The 20,793-nt window shown below is 60.4% G+C and overlaps 3 protein-coding genes across 6 annotated transcripts in view; 2 read left to right on the forward strand and 1 right to left on the reverse strand.

Annotated features, from left to right (window-relative positions):
- KREMEN2 (kringle containing transmembrane protein 2) overlaps positions 1–3,051 on the forward strand; it is a 4,094-nt gene extending 1,043 nt beyond the window's left edge. The window contains exons 3-9 of one of the 4 annotated variants that reach the window (XM_023225775.2): positions 822–913; positions 990–1,114; positions 1,306–1,459; positions 1,553–1,885; positions 1,963–2,088; positions 2,169–2,247; positions 2,453–3,047. In XM_023225775.2, coding sequence (XP_023081543.1) covers positions 822–913; positions 990–1,114; positions 1,306–1,459; positions 1,553–1,885; positions 1,963–2,088; positions 2,169–2,247; positions 2,453–2,663 — 1,120 coding nt within the window. In that variant the 3' untranslated portion in view covers positions 2,664–3,047. Of the gene's footprint in view, positions 1–821; positions 914–989; positions 1,115–1,305; positions 1,460–1,552; positions 1,886–1,962; positions 2,089–2,168; positions 2,248–2,452 lie in introns of all 4 variants that reach the window. The other 3 variants (XM_023225776.2, XM_023225777.2, XM_023225778.2) reach the window with 3 other exon arrangements.
- Positions 3,052–3,936: 885 nt separating this feature from the next.
- On the forward strand, positions 3,937–8,164 carry PAQR4 (progestin and adipoQ receptor family member 4). Its single transcript, XM_023225779.3, has 3 exons — positions 3,937–4,521; positions 5,836–6,057; positions 6,193–8,164. Exons 1-3 carry the CDS (start codon positions 4,356–4,358, stop codon positions 6,624–6,626), a joined length of 822 nt encoding a protein of 273 aa, XP_023081547.1. The 5' UTR covers positions 3,937–4,355; the 3' UTR covers positions 6,627–8,164.
- On the reverse strand, positions 7,462–16,332 carry PKMYT1 (protein kinase, membrane associated tyrosine/threonine 1). The gene is made up of 9 exons (XM_023225774.2): positions 16,079–16,332; positions 15,386–15,650; positions 11,341–11,708; positions 9,996–10,489; positions 9,225–9,331; positions 8,920–9,092; positions 8,677–8,834; positions 7,815–7,892; positions 7,462–7,734 (listed from the first exon to the last, which is right to left on the reverse strand). Exons 2-9 carry the CDS (start codon positions 15,393–15,395, stop codon positions 7,623–7,625), a joined length of 1,500 nt encoding a protein of 499 aa, XP_023081542.1. The 5' UTR covers positions 15,396–15,650; positions 16,079–16,332; the 3' UTR covers positions 7,462–7,622.
- Between the last annotated feature and the right edge of the window lie 4,461 nt (positions 16,333–20,793).

Genomic DNA, 20,793 nt, shown 5'->3' on the forward strand with positions numbered 1-20,793 from the left:
AGGACCCGTATGGGCGGGACCTGGTTGGGGGGTGGTTCCCTGGAGTGAGGGGACCGGCTCTTGTCACACAACTTATTTTGGGGTTCAGAGCCACAGCTGCGGTCTGAGGCAGGATGGACCCAGCAAGAGGAGAGCAGCAAAGCTCTTCTGCTTTTAAGCGGGGTTGGAGGCCAGGCGCGGTGGCCAAGCCTGTAATCTCAGCACTTTAGGAGACCAAGGCGGACGGATCATCTGAGGTCAGGAGTTCGAGACCAGCCTGGCTACCATGGTGAAACCCTATTTCTACTAAAAATACAAACAATTAGCCGGGCGTGGTGGCGGCGCCTGTAATCCCAGCTACTCAGGAGGCTGAGGCAGGAGAATCGCTTGAACCCGGGAGGTGGAGCTTGCAGTGAGCAGAGATCACGCCACTGCACTCCAGCCTGGGTGACAGAGCAAGACTTGGTCTCAAAAAAAAAAAAAAAAAAGGTGGGGTTTGAGGGATGGAAGTGGCTGAGGCCCATGCTGGGTGGGGGTGAAGACTACAGATGGCCTCAAAGTTCTCATATATGGAGTCAAGTCTAGCAACAGCTGAAGCCTAAAAACAACTCTCAAGGCCCCTTTAAAGATTCCCGCTGTCCACTCGGAAGTCGACGGTCCAGTTCCTTCATCAGGCAGAGTTCTGCGTGGACAAAACTGGAATTTGTGGGTGGACAGCAGGGAGCACAGCCGCTTACAGGCACAGAGGCTTGAAGGCCACTTGGAGTACAGGCCGCGCGGCCAGACCTGGGTTTGCTATTCTTGGGGTGGTGGGACCCCCACCACCTCCTTCCCACCCGCAGTAACCCAGACGGTGACGTGCAGCCGTGGTGCTACGTGGCTGAGACAGAGGAGGGCGTCTACTGGCGCTACTGCGACATCCCCACCTGTCACAGTGAGTGGCGCAGCTGGACAGCGGCGGGAAGGAGGGTTGTTTTTAGAGTCATGGAAGTCTGACTCTCCCCCCTCAGTGCCAGGCTACCTGGGATGCTTTGTGGACTCAGGGGCACCCCCAGCCCTCAGCGGCCCCAGCGGCACCTCCACGAAGCTCACGGTCCAGGTGTGCCTTCGCTTCTGCCGCATGAAGGGGTACCAGGTACTGCTCACGGGCCCAGACCAGTGACCCCTGACCTGGACCTAAAGACCCCACTCAACTCCCATCACTCAGTTGCCAAACCCAGTCACCGGTTTCTGAACCTCCAGCCCTATTCCCACCCCGACCCCAGGCCCCACCACTTCACCCCTACCCCAGCCCCTGCCCTGGGGTCACCCAGACTGTGCTCCCAGCTGGCGGGCGTGGAGGCTGGTTACGCCTGCTTCTGTGGCTCTGAAAGCGACCTGGCCCGGGGACGCCTGGCCCCCGCCACCGACTGTGATCAGATCTGTTTCGGCCACCCCGGACAGCTGTGTGGCGGAGATGGGCGGCTGGGCGTCTATGAAGGTGAGGAGTAGGCGGGGACCAGTGGGGCCTGGAAGGGCAGGGGAGCCGCTGTGTCGTGGACCTCAGGGTGCTGACTGCCGGCTCCGCCCTCAGTGTCCGTGGGCTCCTGCCAGGGGAACTGGACGGCGCCTCAGGGCGTCATCTACTCCCCGGACTTCCCGGACGAGTACGGGCCGGACCGGAACTGCAGCTGGGCCCTGGGCCCGCCGGGCGCCGCGCTGGAGCTCACCTTCCGCCTCTTCGAGCTGGCCGACCCCCGCGACCGGCTGGAGCTGCGCGACGCAGCTTCGGGCAGCCTGCTCCGCGCCTTCGATGGCGCCCGCCCACCGCCTCCCGGGCCGCTGCGCCTGGGCACTGCCGCGCTGCTGCTCACTTTCCGAAGCGACGCGCGGGGCCACGCGCAAGGCTTCGCGCTCACCTACCGCGGTGAGCCCCGGCCCGGCGCGCCCTGCCCGCTGTTCCCACCCCGCTCTCCCCACCCCGCCTCACGCCCCTCTCCGCAGGGCTGCAGGACGCCGCCGAGGACCCAGCGGCCCCCGAGGGCTCGGCCCAGACCCCCGCGGCGCCCCTCAACGGGGCCAACGTGAGCTGCAGCCCCAGGCCTGGGGCTCCGCAGGCTGCGATGGGGGGTGAGGCGGGCGCGCGGGACGGGAGGGAGTCAGGGAGCCGCCCTCTCAAGCCCATCCTCACCGCAGCCGTGTGCCCGCAGCCCGGGTCTTCTCGACGGTGACGCCTATCTCGGTGCTGCTGCTGCTGCTCCTGGGGCTGCTGCGTCCGCTGCGCCGACGGTGCGGGGCGCTGGGGCAAGGCCTGAGGGCGGACCTGTGGTGGGGAGCCGGGGCCCCAGAAGGGAACGGAGCTAGGAAGGAACTCCTGGGATCTTAAGGGAGCGAGGCTTTGGGTCCACACACAGGATCGCGCGCGGGATCGCAGGTAGAGCAGGACGCTGCAGCGGGATTGGTCGGGCTCGGCTGATGTCTGCTCCCTCTCTAGGAGCTGTCTGCTGGCTCCGGGAAAAGGGTCCCCGGCGCTGGGGCCTTCCAGGGGCCCCAGGAGAAGCTGGGCTGTGTGGTACCGACAGCCCCGAGGGGTGCCCCTGCCCTGCTCCCCCGGGGACCCCCAGGTTGAGGGTTCTGCCGCGGGCTACCGGCCTCTGAGTGCCTCCAGCCAGAGCTCCCTGCGCTCGCTCATCTCCGCTCTCTGACTCTGGACCCCCAGGGTCCGCTGGACTCGCCACCAGCGAGATACTGAGATGCTGTGCTGCACCGCGCCCTACCTCGGCCTTGCGCCTGTTTAGGGGCAGCTTGGCCTCTGGTCATCTTGGGGAGACCAGAAGTCGGACAGGAAACATCTGGTGCTATTATCTGGGACTTGCCCTTACCGTGGGGGTCCAGACGGTCCAGACCAAAGGGCAAGAGAAATCCAGTCCCCTCTCCATGGACCTTTATGTGGGGATGGTCTCTGGTTTTAGAGGTCTTTGGACCCCTCTGGGGGTGATCTTAGACTGCTGTCCTCAGTGAGAGGTCACAGGTCAATAAAAACGGTCAAAAAGACCCCCATAGACTTTGAATAAAGGATCTACTTTGGTCCGGGCCTCGAAAGTTCTTCCGCGGTGGGAGGAGCATGTTAATGACCATATAGGCGCCGAGGGTTGCGTGTGTCCATGCAAATGAAGGGCGTTGCACGCAGACTTTGGTGGAGCTGCCTAGAATGCAGAGAAGGACCTGGAACGCAGACAGATGGGTGGGTGGGTGGAGTCCTGTAGAAGGCGGGGGCTCCAGGGAAGGAGGATCGTGGGCAGCGTTATGCTGAAGAAGGGGTGCCTTCCTGGTCCCTGCTCAGGGTGGACGGGGCGGAGGCCAACTTTGTTCCCTTGGCCTCCAACCTTACATCTTTTCTGTTTCCTGTCTGTCCTGGGCAGGGCCCCGCAAGGATGCGCCTTGTGGGCAATAACTGGGAACGAGTTGGGCCGAGCCCACGCTCCGAGAAGCCTGGTGCGAAGGGCAGGGCCTCTCCAGACAGCTGCGGGCGCGTGAGCCACGCCTTCAAAGGCCTGGGTACCGGGGAGCGCCTTGCTGCACTCCGGAGCAGTCCGGCCGGCGGAGAGATCACTCTGGAGTGGGGGCGCACCAAATCTAGGCCGGACCCAGGCCGGACCCGTCCGGCAGCACCTTGGACAGAGCCCGGTCTGCAGGGTGGGGCTGGGTGGCGGGACTGTGCCCTCGAGGGTGGGTGCCCAAAGGTGCGGAGACCTGGGTGTCATGCGGAAAGCCCGGATGCACAGTTCTGAGGGACACGAGGTGCCAGGGTCACTCTAGCGGAGCTCTCAGGACCTGGAACGTCGGGTCGCAAGCCCCCAGCCACCCCATGCAAACGAGACTGGGATCGCGCAAACTATGCTAGGAGGCGAGGCCTGGGCACCTCGAGGCGGAGCCTCCCCGCCGGCCGCGCCCATTGGCTCTCGCTGCGACGACGTCAGGAGCCCCGCGCGCGAAACGCTGGCCGGCCGGCGGGGACTAGGAGCCTGGGCGGAGCCTGGCGTCCCCTCCCGCGTCCGGCCGCGCCCGTCCTCCCGGCTGCAGAGAGACTACCGGCCACCGCTGCCGCCGCGAGCAGTCCCTGCGGCGCGTCTGCTTCGGCGGAGCCGACCGCAGTGCGCTCAGGCGTCCGGTGCGTCCCCAGCCTCCACCCCGGCGCGGGGGCGTCGGACTCGCGCGTGCGCAGCGCGGGAGGGGCGCGGGCTGGGACCCCCCCTAACCAGCGCGTGCGCCGATCGAGCGCAGGGCGGCGGGTGGGCGCCGGGCGCCTGGCAGTGATGGGCCTCCCCGCCCTGCGGCCCCACTGAGGAGGCGGCTCGGGGACAGGAGGAGCACGGGCTGCCCGCGCGGTGCGGACCATGGCGTTCCTGGCCGGGCCGCGCCTGCTGGACTGGGCCAGCTCGCCGCCGCACCTGCAGTTCAATAAGTTCGTGCTGACCGGGTACCGGCCCGCCAGCAGCGGCTCAGGCTGCCTGCGCAGCCTCTTCTACCTGCACAACGAACTGGGCAACATCTACACGCACGGTGAGCCGCGTCCCGCAACGCGCTTCCCACACCCGCGGCCGCCCTGCCCGCGTTGGGCCGGGGGCTTTGAGGCCGAGGAGGGCTCCAGCGCCCAAGTCCTGGGCTGCCCCGGCCCTGGCACGGCCAGTAGCCGCGGTGACAAAGCTGCCATTGTCCCGGGCCGCGTTGCCAGCTTCCGCTTTCCCGGCGGGTGGGGGCCGGGTCAGGAGAGCGAAGCAGAGTGGGGTCTGAGCCTGCTTAATCCCTCTGAGCCCCAGGGGTAGGGAGCTTGGTGTCCAGCCTCTGTAATCCCAGCGCCCTGGGCACCCTCTCCCGCCAGCACCCAGCCGGGAGATGGTGTTGACTGCGGTGAAGAGGGCCCAGGAGGAGCCTCCCAGCGCAGCCGTCCTGACGCCCCCGCCCCAAGCAGCTGTGTCTTGGGGCTCCGCCTGGTGGCGGCTCCTTCTTCCCCCAGCAGGCGCCCGGCCTCTCCTCCGCGCCCCGCGGAGCTCTGCTGACATAGCCCTGCCCGTCCTTGAGCTGCCCCAGGCAGGCAAGGGACCATGAGCGGCCGGGCCTGGGCTGGGTGCCTTCCCCGAGTTTTTGCCAGGCCACATCCCACAAGAGTGGGCAGCATTCGGAGCTCCATTTGGCTCCTGGGAGGCCAGAGCTAGAGGTCGGCAGGGAGAGGTGGAGACCCCCTAGAAAGGGCTAGGCTGGAATGAAACTCCCCAGGGAGAGGCCTGGAGAGCTGGGATGACCCCCTCGCAGCCCCCTTCCCTTCATTCTGGACTTGTCTTCCCCTGCCTGGTCTCACCCCTTTTTGGAAGATAAAAAGGCCCAGTGCCTCTATCTGTCTGGACACTTATGGAGAGGGGAGGACTTGGGTTGGGAAGAGCAAGCTAAGTGGCCCCGGGCTGGCATCACTGCTCATGTGTCCTCTTCACAACTCAGCTTGAGGTTTCACTGCCCTAGGCTTCTCCTGTGACCTCCTGCTTGTGTGGGGAGCAGTGTGAGGGTGGGACGGCGCAGGCTTGTCCTCTGCCATTGCTTACTTGCCGGGCTCACCTGGGGCCTGTTGCTCAGCCCCTCCAAGTCTGTTTCGTCACCTGCAAAGTGGGGAATCATGGTCTCTACTTCCCAGACCAGGAGCCATGATAAGTAACCAGTGCCAAAAACCTTTTGCCCAGGGCCTGCCTCTGGCCAAGACCAGGTGGCCAGCTGGATGACAGCATTACCTGGACCTGTCTTGCTCTGCCCTGTGTTGTGTCTGGACTGTGGTCCCCTTGAGGATGTGACTGAAGCTATCTGGTAGATGACTGTCTCCCTCCCTAGGGCTGGCCCTGCTGGGCTTCCTGGTGTTGGTGCCAATGACCATGCCCTGGGGTCAGCTGGGCAAGGATGGCTGGCTGGGAGGCACACACTGCGTGGCCTGCCTGGCACCCCCCGCAGGCTCCGTGCTCTATCACCTCTTTATGTGCCACCAAGGGGGCAGCGCTGTGTACGCCCGGCTCCTCGCCCTGGACATGTGTGGGGTCTGCCTTGTCAACACCCTTGGTGAGTCAGGGCCCAAGGGATGGGAGCTGGAGCCACTGGTGGGGGAGGCATGGGACACGCATACAAGCCATGGGTAGGGAAGGGTGGGCGGACCCTTACACTGACATGCCCTCTCCTGTTCTCTCCTCTGTGCAGGGGCCCTGCCCATCATCCACTGCACCCTGGCCTGCAGGCCCTGGCTGCGCCCCGCTGCCCTGGTGGGCTACACCATGTTGTCGGGTGTGGCCGGCTGGCGTGCCCTCACCGCCCCCTCCACTAGTGCTCGGCTCCGGGCATTTGGTTGGCAGGCTGCTGCCCGCCTGCTGGTGTTCGGGGCCCGGGGAGTGGGGCTGGGCTCAGGGGCTCCAGGCTCCCTGCCTTGCTACCTTCGCATGGACGCACTGGCGCTGCTTGGGGGGCTGGTGAACGTAGCCCGCCTGCCCGAGCGCTGGGGACCCGGCCGCTTCGACTACTGGGGCAATTCCCACCAGATCATGCACCTGCTGAGCGTGGGCTCCATCCTGCAGCTGCATGCCGGCGTTGTGCCCGACCTACTCTGGGCTGCCCACCACGCCTGTCCCCGGGACTGAGCTGCCATGCCAGCCTGCCCACAGCAGCCTCCAGGTGTTCCTCCCAACTTGTCTGCAAGGGGCTAGCTCCCTGGATACTTCCAGCTCACGAGACGTCTCGGCAGGAGCCCTGTTCACCCATTCTTCCCTGTGGACTGACCTCTTCTGCCCGTGCCATGGCACTCCAACTTCCTTCCCTGCCTTTTCCCTCCAAGCTCCTGTTTTACTCTGTCAGCTGGAAGGAAATCTTTCCCTCTTGGGACTTCTTTACCCTCTGTGACCTGTGGGGTTGGACCAGAGGGACTCTGGGGTCATGCCTTGCTCTGAGAGTTCAAGTCCTGCCAGGCCGCCAGCCCAGAGCCCTCACCCCATCCTGCTCCTCCCACCAGGCCTCTGGCCAGCCCACTGGGCCCAGACTTCTGACCTCCATCTTACTGCCCTGCATACCAGCCCTCCCAGCAGCCACAAGCTTGCCTGCCCTGGATCCCTCCGCCCAGAGACTATGGAGTAAGGCATTCAGGGCAAAAGGACCAAGGGGGCATGGACCCTTCTCATACCAGCTGGCCACAGGCACAAGGGCCGCAGCTGCTGCTTCTAGGAAACTGGCACATGGAGCTCAGTGGCCTCGGATCCTGGGACCTTTGGGCCGTGCCTGCCCTCCACCTTGAGTGCCATACTCCCAACAGCTCCAGGTGCCCACCAGGGATGTGCCCGCTCAGGAAACCTCTTTGTTCCACACAGCATGGGGCTTCAGCTGCTGGCCCGAGGCTAGGAGCGCTGGGTTCTACAGCAGGGCTCAGCCTCAGGGTCCTAAGACCCTAGATGACATCAATAAGGGGACAGGAAGGGCCATGTATGCCACATGAGCAAGCTTGGGTGCTCCCAAGGTTCAAATACTTTTTATTGGACATGGCCAGGCAGCGAAGACCATGGGAGTTCCCGAGGGGCCCCAGCTTTCAAGGGCGATGGGAGGGACACAGGATAAAAGGTTAAAAGTGCAGAGGCAGAGCCTGGGGCTCAGGTTGGGTCTAGGGTGTCCTCAAACAGGCTGAGGAGGTTCCGAGGCTCAAAGGAGGGGAAGGAGCCCCGAGGAGGCTCTGAGTCGATGTCACTTAGGTCCAGGGCATCCCTGGGAGTAGGGAGGAGACAGTAGTGACACTCAGGATCCAAAAGCCAGCCCTGCCCACCCCAGCCCATGGATCTGCTTACCTGGGTATGCACCTGCTCCGGGGGGTGGAGGTGCTCCCCACAGTCCGGGCCAAGACAGCCTCAGGGGAGAGTGAGGGCCTGCAGGAGGGCGGGCAAGACAAACAGGGTGTCCAGGGCTATGGAGTGCGGGATGAAACCAGCTCCGTCCCTACACAGGCTCCAGGCTCCCGCCTGACAAACAGGCAGGGAGCCACAGTCAGGGACAATAAAAACTTGGTGCACTCTGAAAGCAGCACTTGGACAGCCTTCAAAGTCCTTCCATCTGGCTGCACTCCAAGGCCCCCTCTGTCCTTTTCAGAACACATGGACTTGACTGAGGCAGATCTGAAGTAAACTTTTAGTGAATGTAAGCCTTCCTGGAACTTCTTGTTCGCTATCGAGTGCCCCCGAGGGAGGAGGTGATGTTTGTCAGGAAGGGGCTAACTGTGGTGTCCCCAAGAGCTGTCTGCCCCGAGTGTGTGGTTTCCTAATTACAGCCTCTCACTCAGCTACCAGGCCCCAGGGACCAAGAACTTGTTCCCGGGGCAGCGCTCCCCAGACTCTAGAGGCTTTCTCTTCCCAGAGAAGGGACAATGTTTTGTCCCTGGGCACTGGCAGCCTCCACTGGTGTCGGGGATGCACGGCCGGCCACTCCCTGGGGTGCCGGTGCCCTAATGTGAAGCCATGCCCTGAACAGCCAGTCCACACGCCCAGCTGCATTAAGCCTGGCCGGGCCGCACCCCACCAGTCTTGGTTCCCTTCCCCAGGGTGTGATGGGGGCCAGGTTTGTGGGAGTGGTCCCCATTCACCACAAACCTCCATGGAGCCCCAGTGATATCCCCCACCTTCCTCCCAGCCCCCCATACCCTGCACTCAAACCCACCCTAAGCTGTCGTCATCCCAGTTACTGGAGAGACTGCTGTCCAGGAGCAAGCTGCAGGGTGGTGAGCCAGGCGGGGTGGCTGGCGGGCCTGGGGGCTGTAGCCAGCTGGCAGGGTGAGCCAGCCCATGCCAGAGCCAGCAGAGCAGGGCAAGCAGGGCCTGTGGGGGAGAGGAGCTCAGGATGTGGGCAGGCAGACCCTAGGGCTGGGGGCAGGGCAGGCAGCCGCCACTGTCAGGAGCTTACCTGCCACAGGGCCCACCCTCGGCTCAGGGCCTCCGCTGCCATGCACCACAGCACACCCCAGGCCCGCGGCTGCCTCAACATAGGCAGTGCCAGCAGGGCCTCGGCCGTGGCCCGCAGCTTGGGGTCTGGCTCCAGCATCATGACAAGGACAGAACGCAGCTCGGAAGACAGACCTGCCCATGAAGAAGGGCCACATCAGGGTCCCAGAATGCCAACTGCACCCTGAGTCCAGCAGTGCCTCCATGGCCAGCCACTGTCTCCCCAGGAGCCCATGGCAGCACCCCCTCCCGCCCTCACCCACTCACCGGCAGTGAACTCAGGGGGCAGGTAGCCCTGGCGCAGCTGCTGCCAGCCCTCCCCACCATGGGGCAGCTCCATGTTGCATGCCACTTCCAGGATGGTGAGGCCCAGACTGGCAGGGACAGGATGGGGACAGAAGGGGGCAGGGTTGGCCCTGGGACACAGACCCAGTCCCGGGCTGCCTCTTGGAGGTGGGTGGGAGAGGGATGCTGCCTTCCTTCATCAGTCAGGGAAGGGTGGAAGCAGGGGGAAGGGAGGCCCCAGCAGGGCTGATCATGAACCCTGGGCAGGATGGGGACATCATGGAATATGGGTCCTGTGCCCAGGGAACCCACGTGCCACAGTGGTGAGCCCATCCAGTGCCCTGATGGACAGACACCAGTTACTGCTGACAGGTATGACCATCCTGATGATCAGGGCAGTGGTTACCAGTGTGGACACTGGAACCCAGTGCCTGGGGCCAGTCTCAGCTGTGCCACCTGCTAGCAGTGGGTTCCGGCAAGGCCCTTAACCTGGCTGTAAATGGAGTGACAATTGTTTCTCCTGTAGAGCTGTGAGGCGGCAGGTTACATGAAGTGGCTCTGGAGGGTTCGAGGCTCACAGGCAGCCTGACCAGAGAGCCTCTGCACTGGAGAGCAGGGACAGCATCTCAGCCTCGTGGCTCTGAGGCCGGGTGTCCTGGGCTAAGGTGGAGCTTCCCTCCTGAGGAACGGAGCTTCCGTCCCAGGAAGGGCCTCCCACAGCCTGCCAAACACCTGGCCAGCCCTGGTCCCCACCTGAACACATCCGCTGCTGTCCCATAGGAGCCCTGCAGCAGCTCAGGGGCCATGTAGCGGGGGTCTCCCTCCTGGACCTCGCCAGCTCCTGCTGTACCCAGCTCCACCAGCAGTCCGAAGTCACCCAGCTTGCAGCGGCCCCGGGGCCCCAGGAAGATGTTGGCAGGCTTGACATCAAGGTGCACCAGGCCCTGGCTGTGCAGGTGGGCCAGGGCAAGCAGCATATCCCGCAGGTAGCCCCAGACCTGGGCCTCAGGCAGGCTGGCGCCCCAGGCCTCACAGTGCTGCTGCAGGCTGGGCCCGCACAGCTCCGTCTGCAGGTACAGGATGCCGCCCTCCTCCCAGGCCTGCTCCAGCCTCACGCAGCATGGGTGCTGCCCCACCTTCTCGTGGCTGCCCACCTCGGCCAGCTTGCGGGCCCGGTCCTTGGGGCCCCGGAATGGTGACATGGAACGCTTTACCGCATAAAGCCGCCCGTCCTCCTTGGAGCGCACCTGGAAGGGAGGTGGTACCCACACACAGGGTGGGGGTGAGCCACAAGTGGCACAATCAGGTAGGGGGACAACCTGCCAGACCCCATTAAGGGTTCACACACTGGGGACAGTAGTATAGCTGGTATCTGTCTCAGACCCCTGCCCAGGGCAACAGCAAAACCAGACAAACCTCCATCCCTGAGGCTGGGTCTGTGGAGACCCAGCGATGGAGGACCCAGGGCCGACCTGCACTGACCCCAGGGGACCTCTTGGATGTGTCAGAAGGTGGAAAAAGCAGCTGCAGAGCAACACAGGCAGCACAGGCTGTGATGTGAAAAGGGGGCTCCCCTGTGAGAAAGCTGACCTGGGGGCCAATGTTGTTTGTACTTCTTAACAAAATTGTCTTCATATAGGACTCGTACAAGGGAAAACTATTCTTTAAAAGAAAATATAAATGACTGGAAACTGTGTTGAAGAAAAACAAGGTGGCAGGCAGGGGGTAACTCAGAGCCTGCCAGCCTGGGGAGGGCTGGCCAGGCACTGCACTCAGGGCTGGTGCCAGGGGCCAGGCAGACTCGCCAAGGACCCTACACAGCTGGCGCCAGGGCCTGAGGAGATGGCACAGGGGCTTCCACAGCACGTGCCAGGCTCTGGACAAGGGGCCAGTGTGCACAGAGCAGCCCCTGGAGGGGCCAGCATTGGGGGTGATGGGAGCAGCCAAGTCAAATGTGGAGGGAGCCTGTGAGCCCAGCAGGGACAGGATGTAGGGAACGGAAGGGGATCAGGCTGCCCAGGACCCTGTCCCGCCACAGGAGGGGCAGAGACACAAAGGAGGTCCCCTAGATGGGCCTGGAAGGTGTTCCGTCACTCACCTTGAAGACCTCTCCGTAGGAGCCGTGGCCCAGGCGGCTGAGCCTCTGGAAGCTCTGCTGGAAGAAGGACTCTGGCCGGCTTGGGTCATACCCAGGGCTCTGCAGAGTCTCTGAGACCTTGCCCCGGAATGACACCCGCCGGGGCTGCAGCTGGTGCCAGCCTGGGGTCCGAGGAGGGAAGAGGCGGCTGACGGGGACGCTGCCCTTGGCAGGGGGCGGAGGTGGGAGGCTCCGGCTGAGCCCCCTGGGCCTCTTGAGGGAGAATCCAGGTTCTGCGTGGCGGAAGTAGGCCGGGACTGGGATGGGGGTGCCACTCAGGGGTGGCGGGGTGCCCTCCGTGGGCATGGGCATGGCCAGCGCAGGAGGCCCTGGGGGCAGAGACAGAGGCTGAGAACACGGCAGTGTGTCCACTCTGATACCACCTGGCCTCGTGGTCCCAAAGAGGCCACAGAAGAGAGCTGTGTCTACACCACACACTTACTCTACTTCAGACGGCCATGGGGGCAATACGCACCTACCAAGAAAAGGCAGAGGACAGACTCACACTCACCTGCCCACTGGGCTGTTGTATTTTAGAGACGATAGAAACATAAGAGGAAAACCATGGGGCCCGTGTTCTTGAGGGTCTTGCGGTCGGGTAGAGGTTAAGACCAAAGCGGTTTGGGGTCGGACAGGCTGCGCCTGCATCCCTGCCCTTGTCATGGTCAACTCTTTGACCCTAAACTACACAACCTCTTCCAAGACCACACGGGCCCACGATCCCTTATCTCCAGTTCCAAAGTGAAAACCCAGAGTCCCTCAAGGGTCTTTCTTTTTCATATCTGTCATGCCAAAACCCAGCTAGTGGTGTCCACTTCCAGAATGGCAGGGTGCACAGCTCCATGGACGCCTCCCCCAGTGAAACAGCACAACTGGTGACGATGATTCAAAAGCAAGCACTGAAAGCCTCTGGGCATGGTGCCCAGGGCACACAGCAAACAAAAGTTTACACAAGAAAACCTGCCAAGGCCTGGGAATAACAGCAAGCCTGTTGGTACCTGAGCCATGACACTCCTGCCCTCCCAGCACCCCTCACCGCCCGGCTAGCACTGCGGGCAAGTGTGGCCAAGAAGAAGGGCTCCCTCTCCCCCAGCTCCCTGTCAAGGGTTAGGGTGTTTGCCCAGGAGAGCCAGGTTCTTAGCACTTCTCAACCCTCCAAGCTCCACATGGCAGAGGCTAAATTCCAGCTGAGTGTGGCAGACAGGCCGGGGACTCCCTTCTTCCACCTGCCCCTACACACAGAATAGAGGCTGTATCTCAGGCCCGGCAGGCTGGGAACGTGGAGGCCCAGCTCATTTGTAGGAAGGAGGTTCCACACTGGGAGAGGGAAACCAAGAAGGCCAGAGGCTCCCGCGTGACCCAGCGACCTGCTCCTAAAGCAACAGCAGCGCTCAGAGAGGTGCACTGCTGTCCTGTCCCCAGTTTCACAGCACGGCTCAGACAGAGATTTAGCCTAGGGGTAGACATAGGTCATAAACAGAGTTCTAGGCCGGGCATGGTGGCTCATGCCTGTAATCCCAGCACTTTGGGAGGCCAAGGCAGGTGGATCGCTTGAGGTCAGGAGTTCAAGACCAGCCTGGCCAACATGGTGAAACCCCGTCTCTACTAAAAATGCAAAAATTAGCTGGGCATGGTGGCATGCGCCTATAATCCCAGCTACTCGGCAGGCTGCGGCAGGAGAATTGCTTGAACCTGGTAGGCAGAGGTTGCAGTGAGCCAAGATTGCACCATTGCACTTCAGGCTGGGTGACAGAGCCAGACTCCATCTCAAAAACAAAAAACAAAAAACAAAAAAAACAGAGTTCTCCCCACCCCACCAACCCCCTGAAAATTGGCTTGATTTGAAACAGTATGTAGGGAAGTTCAAGTTTAAAGGGGCTGCCAAAATCAGTGGAGGTTTTGGTGGTGAGCTGTTAAGAGACTGGTACCTGTATTAGGGCAACCAGCTGAACCATAAGCCAGCTAGTTCACCACAGAGAAGTGGGGAAACAGATAGGTAGGAAGAGTCTGCTTGCAGTCAGAACAAACCTCACTGACCTCAAAAGCCACCCTGTCAAAGGAGCTCAAAATTAATTGGATCTGGCCAGGCACAGGGGCTCATGCCTGTAATCCCAGCACTTTAGGAGGCTGAGGTGAGTAGATCACTTGAGGTCAGGAGTTCAAGACCAGCCTGGCCAACATGGTGGAACCCCATTTCTAATAAAATACAAAAATTAGCCAGGTGTGGTGGTGCATGCCTGTAGTCCCAGCTACTTGGGAGGCTGAGGCAGGGGAATTGCTGGAACCTGGGAGGGAAAGATTACAGTGAGCTGAGATCGTGCCACTGCACTCCAGCCTGGGCAACAGAGCGAGACTCTCTTTCAAAACAAAACAAACAAACAAACAAACGAAAAACAATAGAGCAACAAACTGGTCACTGGTGGAGCCTAATAGTTGGGTGTGATTGGGGGAAAAAAATAGAGTGGGCCCTCTTAAAACCGCGCTTGTCCCAGGGCGGCTGTGCACATGCCCATGGCTGCATCCTCAGGGGAGTGACATGAGAGGCCTCACAGTGCAGGGGACATAGACTGCAATACAATAGTCCAGCCAGTCACCAACAAATAAATGATCACGGACCATGGAGGGGAGGGTGGAGAGCCAGTATGCACAGTTACTACAACATATTACCAAAAATGTCCAGTTTTCACCAAAAAACTACAAGATATACAGACACAAGAGGGTATGACCCATACACATGAAAAAACAAAACAGGCAACAGAAACTGCCCCAATGTCACTTTTTTTTTCTCGAGACAGGGTCACGCTGTATCACCCAGGCTGGAGTGCAGTGGTAGGATCTCAGCTCCCTGCAACCTCCGCCTCCCAGGCTCAAGGGATCCTCCCACTTTTGCCTCCTGAGTAGCTGGGACTACAGGCTTGCACCATCATGCCTGACTAATTTTTGTATATCATGTAGAGACAGGGTTTCACCGTGCTGCCCAGGCTGGTCTCAAACTCCTGGACTTGAGCGAACTACCCACCTCAACCTCCCAAAGTGCTGGGATTACAGGGGTGAGCCACCACATCCGGTCTCCAGATGTCAGATTTAACAAAGACTTCAAAGCAGGCTGGGAGCAGTGGCTCACGCCTCTAAACCCAGCACTTTGGGAGGCCGAGGCAGGTGGATCACCTGAGGTCAAGAGTTCGAGACCAGCCTGGCCAATATGGTGAAACCCCACCTCTATTACAAATACAAAAATTAGCCGGGCGTGCTGGTGCATGCCTGTAATCCCAGCTACTCAGGAGGCTGAAGCAGGAGAATTGCTTGAACCCAGGAGACGGAGGTTGCAGTGAGCCGAGATTGTGTCATTGCACTCCAGCCTGGGCAACAGAGCGAAACTCCATCTCAAAAAAATATATATTATAATAAGAATAAATAAAAATCTAAAAAGAGCAGTCTCCAGTATCTGAGGGAGTAGAGAGGTAAGGGGAGGGATGCTACCTGGGCCTAGCTGGCAGGTTGCCCTCCATCTTGCGGAGACTCTTCCTCTGACTCTAATTACCTCAGAGTCCCAGACCAGAGTTTCTCCAAGTCAGGAGCCACGGTATTGGGATCTTCGAGGTCACTGCTCACAAGCACAGCCTCCAGGCCCAACCCTGGCACCCTCGGGTAACTTGACCTGTGCATCTTTTTTTTTTTGAGGCGGAGTCTCGCTCTGTCGCGGGGATTGGAGTGCAGTGGCAGGATCTCAGCTCACTGCAAGCTCCGCCTCCCGGGTTTATGCCATTCTCCTGCCTCAGCCTCCCGAGTAGCTGGGACTACAGGCGCCCGCCACCTCGCCCGGCTAGTTTTTGTATTTTTAGTAGAGACGGGGGTTTCACCGTGTTAGCCAGGATGGTCTCGATCTCCTGACCTCGTGATCCGCCCGTCTCGGCCTCCCAAAGTGCTGGGATTACAGGCTTGAGCCACTGCGCCCGGCCTGACCTGTGCATCTTAACCCAGTTCTCCCACCATCCCTGTGACTTACGTTCTAGCATGACTGGCCTGGCCCAAAAGCCTCAGTGGTGGGATGGGGGAGGTAGGAGCAGGGGCTCCCACGTGAATCCAGGGTGTCCCTGAGCTAAGGCCAGGCAGGGGTGACCTCCGCAGCTTCCAGGGCCCTGGGCGATTGGGCCGTCTGGCCTCACCCTCTCACCAGGCCCAAGACATCTGCGGGCGACCTTTCCGGGTAGACTGTAAGTTCCTTCCAGGCAGGGCCGCGGCTGAGTTCACTCCGTGGGTGTGGGGAAACCCTGGCGAACAGAGCAGTGGATGGGCTGTCACGGGAAGGGGCTGCCACCAGGGAAGAGGGGCTGTTGCAGGAGAAGAGGGGCTGTCACCAGGGAGGGGCTGTCACTGGGGGAAGGCGTGTCACCGGGGGAGGGGCTGTCTCCGGGGGAGGGGCTGTCACGGGGGAAGGGCCGTCACCGGGAGCGCGGTGGCGCGGGTTGATGGACAGCAGGCGGGGTCTCCGGGAGGGGCGAGTAGGGCGGGGCCGCCGCTGGGAAGGGAACCAGGAACTGGGGAGGACGAGAGGCAGGGGCTCGCGGGGGCGGGCCTGAGGGGATGCGGGCGGGCCGCCCGGGAGGCCTGAGGGGCAGAGGTAACGCCGACCGGGCGAGGCGGAGGGGAGCGGCGAGGTGGCCACGCCGCGGCCCCTCATGGCAGGATCTGGACTTACCTGGGGCGGCTGGGTGGGGCGCGGGTCCGCGAGGGCCCAGATTCCGGGTCCGCGGAGGCCACGGGAGCCCTCGGGTGGCCCAGCGGGCCGGAGTCTGCCGTCGACTGCTCCGGACGCCCGGGCGGAGGACACCCCTGAGGGGGAACGGCCCGTGAACGCGCGCGGAGCTGCTCGCGCCAAAAATTCCAAACCGGCCTCGAGGCCCCTCCCCCTCCCCAGTGCAGCCCGTCAGGGGTGCCCAGGCTCCGGGGCTCCTCCCCTCGTGCTGCGTGCGCGCCGCTGCCCCGCCCCGCCGCTCACTGCGCAGGCGCACAGGGTCCTCTGCGTTGGCCCGGGGATTGGGCTGCCGGGCCTCACCCGCCCTTTAGCGCTTGCCGCCTAGTCTCTGCGACGTCCACCGCACTCCAGGCCTCGCTCCCGACACCCACCGCCCTCGCTGGGCTGGTGTAGTGTTTGAGTCCATAAAAGGGACGGCTATCCCGATGCTCGGAGCAGGCATATCCCCAGGGTTACTCCGAGTAGGACCAGGAAGTTCCTACGACCTCCTGGGTCCCGGCACCCCACTTCTCACTCCGGCCATGTTCTGAGCCAGGGTCGCAGTGGCAGGCCAGACACACAACCCCCAACTCCTAGCGCGCGGCTTCGGGAGCCAGAAAAAGCCGCCTCTTCCAGGAAGCTCTCCAGACAGGCAGGACTCTGCTTGGCCTGACCTCGCCTACCTGCAGCTTCCCTGCCAACAGGCCCCAGCCACATTTTTTTTTTTTTTTTTTTTCCTGAGACAGGGTCTCACTGTCACCAAGGCTGGAATGCAGTGGTGCGGTCCTCCCACCTCAGCCTGCCGAGTGTATGAGATCACAGGCCCGCGCCACCGCACTCGGCTCACATATTTTACTTTATTTTGAGACAGGCTGTCGTCCAGGCTGGAGTGTAGTGGCCAGATCTCGGCTCACTACAACTTCCGCCTTCCAGGCTCAAGCGATCCTCCCACCTGAGCCTCTTGAGTGGCCGGGACCACAGGCGCGCGCCACCACACCCAACTAATTTTTGCATTTTTTTGTAGAGACAGTGTTTTACCATGTTGGCCAGGCTAGTCTCGAACTTCTGACCTCAAGCGATCCGCCCGCTTCGGCCTCCCAGAGGGCTGGGATTACACCGCGACTGGCCGCAGGATCATAGTTCACTGCAGCCTCGGGCAGCCACTTCCGGGGCAGCGCCTCCATTCTCTGAATTTGAGACTTGCTCTCGGCTCAAATCCCTTTAGCGCCGTCCTGGCTGAACGACCTTGGGAATGCACTGAGCCTTTCTGAGCTTAGGATTAGTCTCCTCTCCTGAAAAAAACAGCTGAGGACGCTGAGATGATCCCCTAAAGTGATTAGTAGAGGCCCTCGCGGGGCAAGCCAGGCTAGGGATTGTTACTTTCCTCACCGAGGGGCTCTTTATCCGTTTAACTGGGTGGGAGGAGTTACGCTTCCGGCCCACCCTCTCCCAAACGCTGGCCTTCTCACCCACACCTCTCCTTCCGCCTTATTTTTGCTATCCTTCCGCTTTATTTTTGCTATTGTCCTAATCTCTATCTGATGTTGTATCTTGTGTTTGTGAGTTTACTTGTTGACTACCTGCTTCTCCTAGCCCTGGCCTCCAGAACCAGGTCCCCAAACCCTTCGTGCCCCCCAGAAGTGTCTGACAGGTAATGGACTGCAAAGCTTCCCACCCATTCAGTGCCTGCATCCTCTGTAAACGCTCTGTGCATGGAGCAGCAGTGTAGGGGAGGAGAGGCTGGAATCCTGGCTGGGGGCGGCAGCCCACCTGCCTCCCCCTTTCCTTGTCCTTCGCATCTCTGGCAGCTGTGCTCCAGTGACTCAGGCAGGATCCTTGTTGATGACTCCAGACTGACCCCCAGGCCTGGGGCACACACAGGCCCCTCCCCAGCTTCCTAGGGCTACCTCTGCCCGCCCCATCTCCCCAACAGGTCCCCTTCCAACCGCCCATTTTTGAAAGTCTGATTCACAATGATAATTAAAAAAAAAAAAAAAAGGGCATGGAAACACATGCTTCTGATGTAAATTTCACTGTGTGAGGAAAGGCTGTAATATAAATATATGTAAATGGAAATAAGGAGAGGGAGCAGGTAAGTGCGTGGACTGTGGTGTAAGGGAAACTAGGGCTGCGATCCTGTCCGTCCTAGTTTCTGCATGTGTAAAATGGGGATAAAAATAAAAGTTTTCTAGCCTAGGCAACATAGCAAGGCCCTGTCTCAAGAAAGAAAAAAGAAAGGAAAGGAAGGAAGGGAAATACAGCAAAGGAAGAAAGGGAAAGAAAAAGAGGGAGGGAGGGAAGGAAGGAAGGAAGGAAGGAAGGAAGGAGAGGAAGGAAGGAAGGCAGGCCGGCCGGCCAGGAGCGGTGGCTCACTTTGGGAGGCTGAGGCAGGCAGATCACGAGGTCAGGAGATCAAGACCATCTAAACCATGGCTAACATGGTGAAACCCTGTCTCTACTAAAACTACAAAAAATTAGCCAGGCGTGGTGGTGGGCGCCTGTAGTCCCAGCTACTCGGGAGGCTGAGGCAGGAGAATGGAGTGAACCCGGGAGGCGGAGCTTGCAGTGAGCGGAGATCGCGCCACTACACTCCAACCTGGCCGACAGACCGAGACTCCGTCTAAAAAAAAAAAAAAAAAAAAAACAACAACAACAAGAAAAAAGAAAGAAAGGGAAGGAAGAAAGGGAGAGAAAAGGTAAATAACAGAAAGAAGAAATAAATCAGTGAGGCACAGTGGCACATACCTGGAGTCTCAGCTCCTCAGGAGGATGGAGCAGGAGGATCACTTGATCCCTGGAGTTAAAGGCTGCAGTGAGGGCCAGGCGCGGTGGCTCACGCCTGTAATCCCAGCAGTTTGGGAGGCTGAGGCGGGTGGATCACCTGAAGTCAGGAGTTGAGACCAGGCTGGCCAACATGGTGAAACCCCGTCTCTACTAAAAATACAAAAATTAGCTGGGTGTGGTGTCAGGCACCTGTAATCTCAGCTACTCGGGAGGCTGAGGCAGAATAATTGCTCAAACCTGGGAGGTAGAGGTTGCAGCGAGCACAGATCACACCACTACACTCCAACCTGGGTGACAAGAGCGAGACTCTGTCTCCAAAAAAAAAAAGGCTGCATGAGCCATGATTGAACTACTGTACTCCGGCCTGGGAAACAGAGTAAGACCCTGTAAAAAATACAGAGTAATAATAATAGTTCCTCCTTCCTCGGGGAGTATGAGCACTACATGAGAAAATGCCTGTGAACTGCTTAGCACAGAGCCGAACACACAGTAGGTGCTTACTCATTGTTTAACAGGCTGGGCGAGGTGGCTCACGCCTGTAATCCTAGTAGTTTGGCAGGCTGAGGCGGCAGGTCACTTGAGCTCAGAAGTTTGAGACCAGCCTGGGCATATGGCAAAACCCCATCTCTACAAACAATACAAAAATTAGCTGGGCATGGAGGTGTGTACCTGTGCTCCCAGCTACTCAAGAGGGTGAGGTGGGAGGATCCTTGAGTCCAGGAGGTGGATGTTGCAGTAAGCCGAGGTGGCACCACTGCACTCCAGCTTGGGCGACAGAGCGAGACTCGGTCTCAAATTAATGACAATAATAATAATAAAACAGTAAGACCCCCTCATCTGTACGGTCTGTTGCAGTTTTCAACGCTGCACTCTGGGCCAAAAAGAGGCCCCAGGAGGAAAGAAGCCGGGACTCCTCTAACCACCCTGGGGTCACAGGGACCGAGGCACTGGCTCGCAGGGTTCCGGACCAAAGCCCTTGGCCGACCTCCTTCCGGGAGGAATCCCCCAGCCGCAGCCCAGGAACGCAGTTCCCGCTAGTCCCACCCGTACGACCAGGCGCGGGCCGCGCGCGCCCCCATGTGTCCCATTGCCGCCACAGCACCCGCGGCTCCGCCCAGACTCTCCCAGGAAGGCGCACATCCGGTTTTGGCCACAAAAGGAAAGGCGAGGCCCGGCGCGGGGGCTCACGCCTGCAATCCCAGGACTTTGGGAGGCCGAGGCGGGCGGATCACCTGAGGGCAGGAGTTTGAGACCAGCCTGGCCAACATGGTGAAACCCCGACTCTACTAAAAATACAAAAATTAGCCGGGCGTGGTGGCGGGCGCCTGTAATCCCAGTTACACGGGAGGTTGTTACACAGGAGGCTGAGGCAGGAGAATCGCTTGAACCCGGGAGGCAGAGGTCGCCGTGCCTCCTGAGTGCAGAGGTCGCAGAGGCTCCTGCACTCCAGCCTGGGCGACAAGAGCAAGACTCCGTCTCAAAAGAAAAAAAGCGAGGGAATGACGACCACAAGTGCAAATGTGGCTATCGTAATGGGAGGGAGGGGACTGTGATGGGTGCTTCTGCGGAACTGATTTCTTGACCCAGGTGCTGGGTGCATAGGGGTTTGTCTCATAAGTACGCTTGCTGCACAGCACATTCTCATGTGCGCTAATCTTTGCATGCTATGTTTCACACTTGAATAAGGTTTTTTATTTTATTTATTTATTTGTTTTCAGACGGAGCCTTGCTCTGTCGCCCGGCTGGAGTACAGTGGCGCGATCTCGGCTCACTGCATCTTCCACCTCCCGGGTTAAGCGATTCTCTGGCCTCAGCCTCGCGAGTAGCTGGGACTACTGGCATGTGCCACCATGCCCAGCTGATATTTGTATTTTTTTTTTTTTTTTTTTTTTTTT

The sequence above is a fragment of the Piliocolobus tephrosceles genome, unplaced genomic scaffold (assembly GCF_002776525.5).
Source record: "Piliocolobus tephrosceles isolate RC106 unplaced genomic scaffold, ASM277652v3 unscaffolded_27653, whole genome shotgun sequence".
Classification (NCBI taxonomy): Eukaryota; Metazoa; Chordata; class Mammalia; order Primates; family Cercopithecidae; genus Piliocolobus; species Piliocolobus tephrosceles.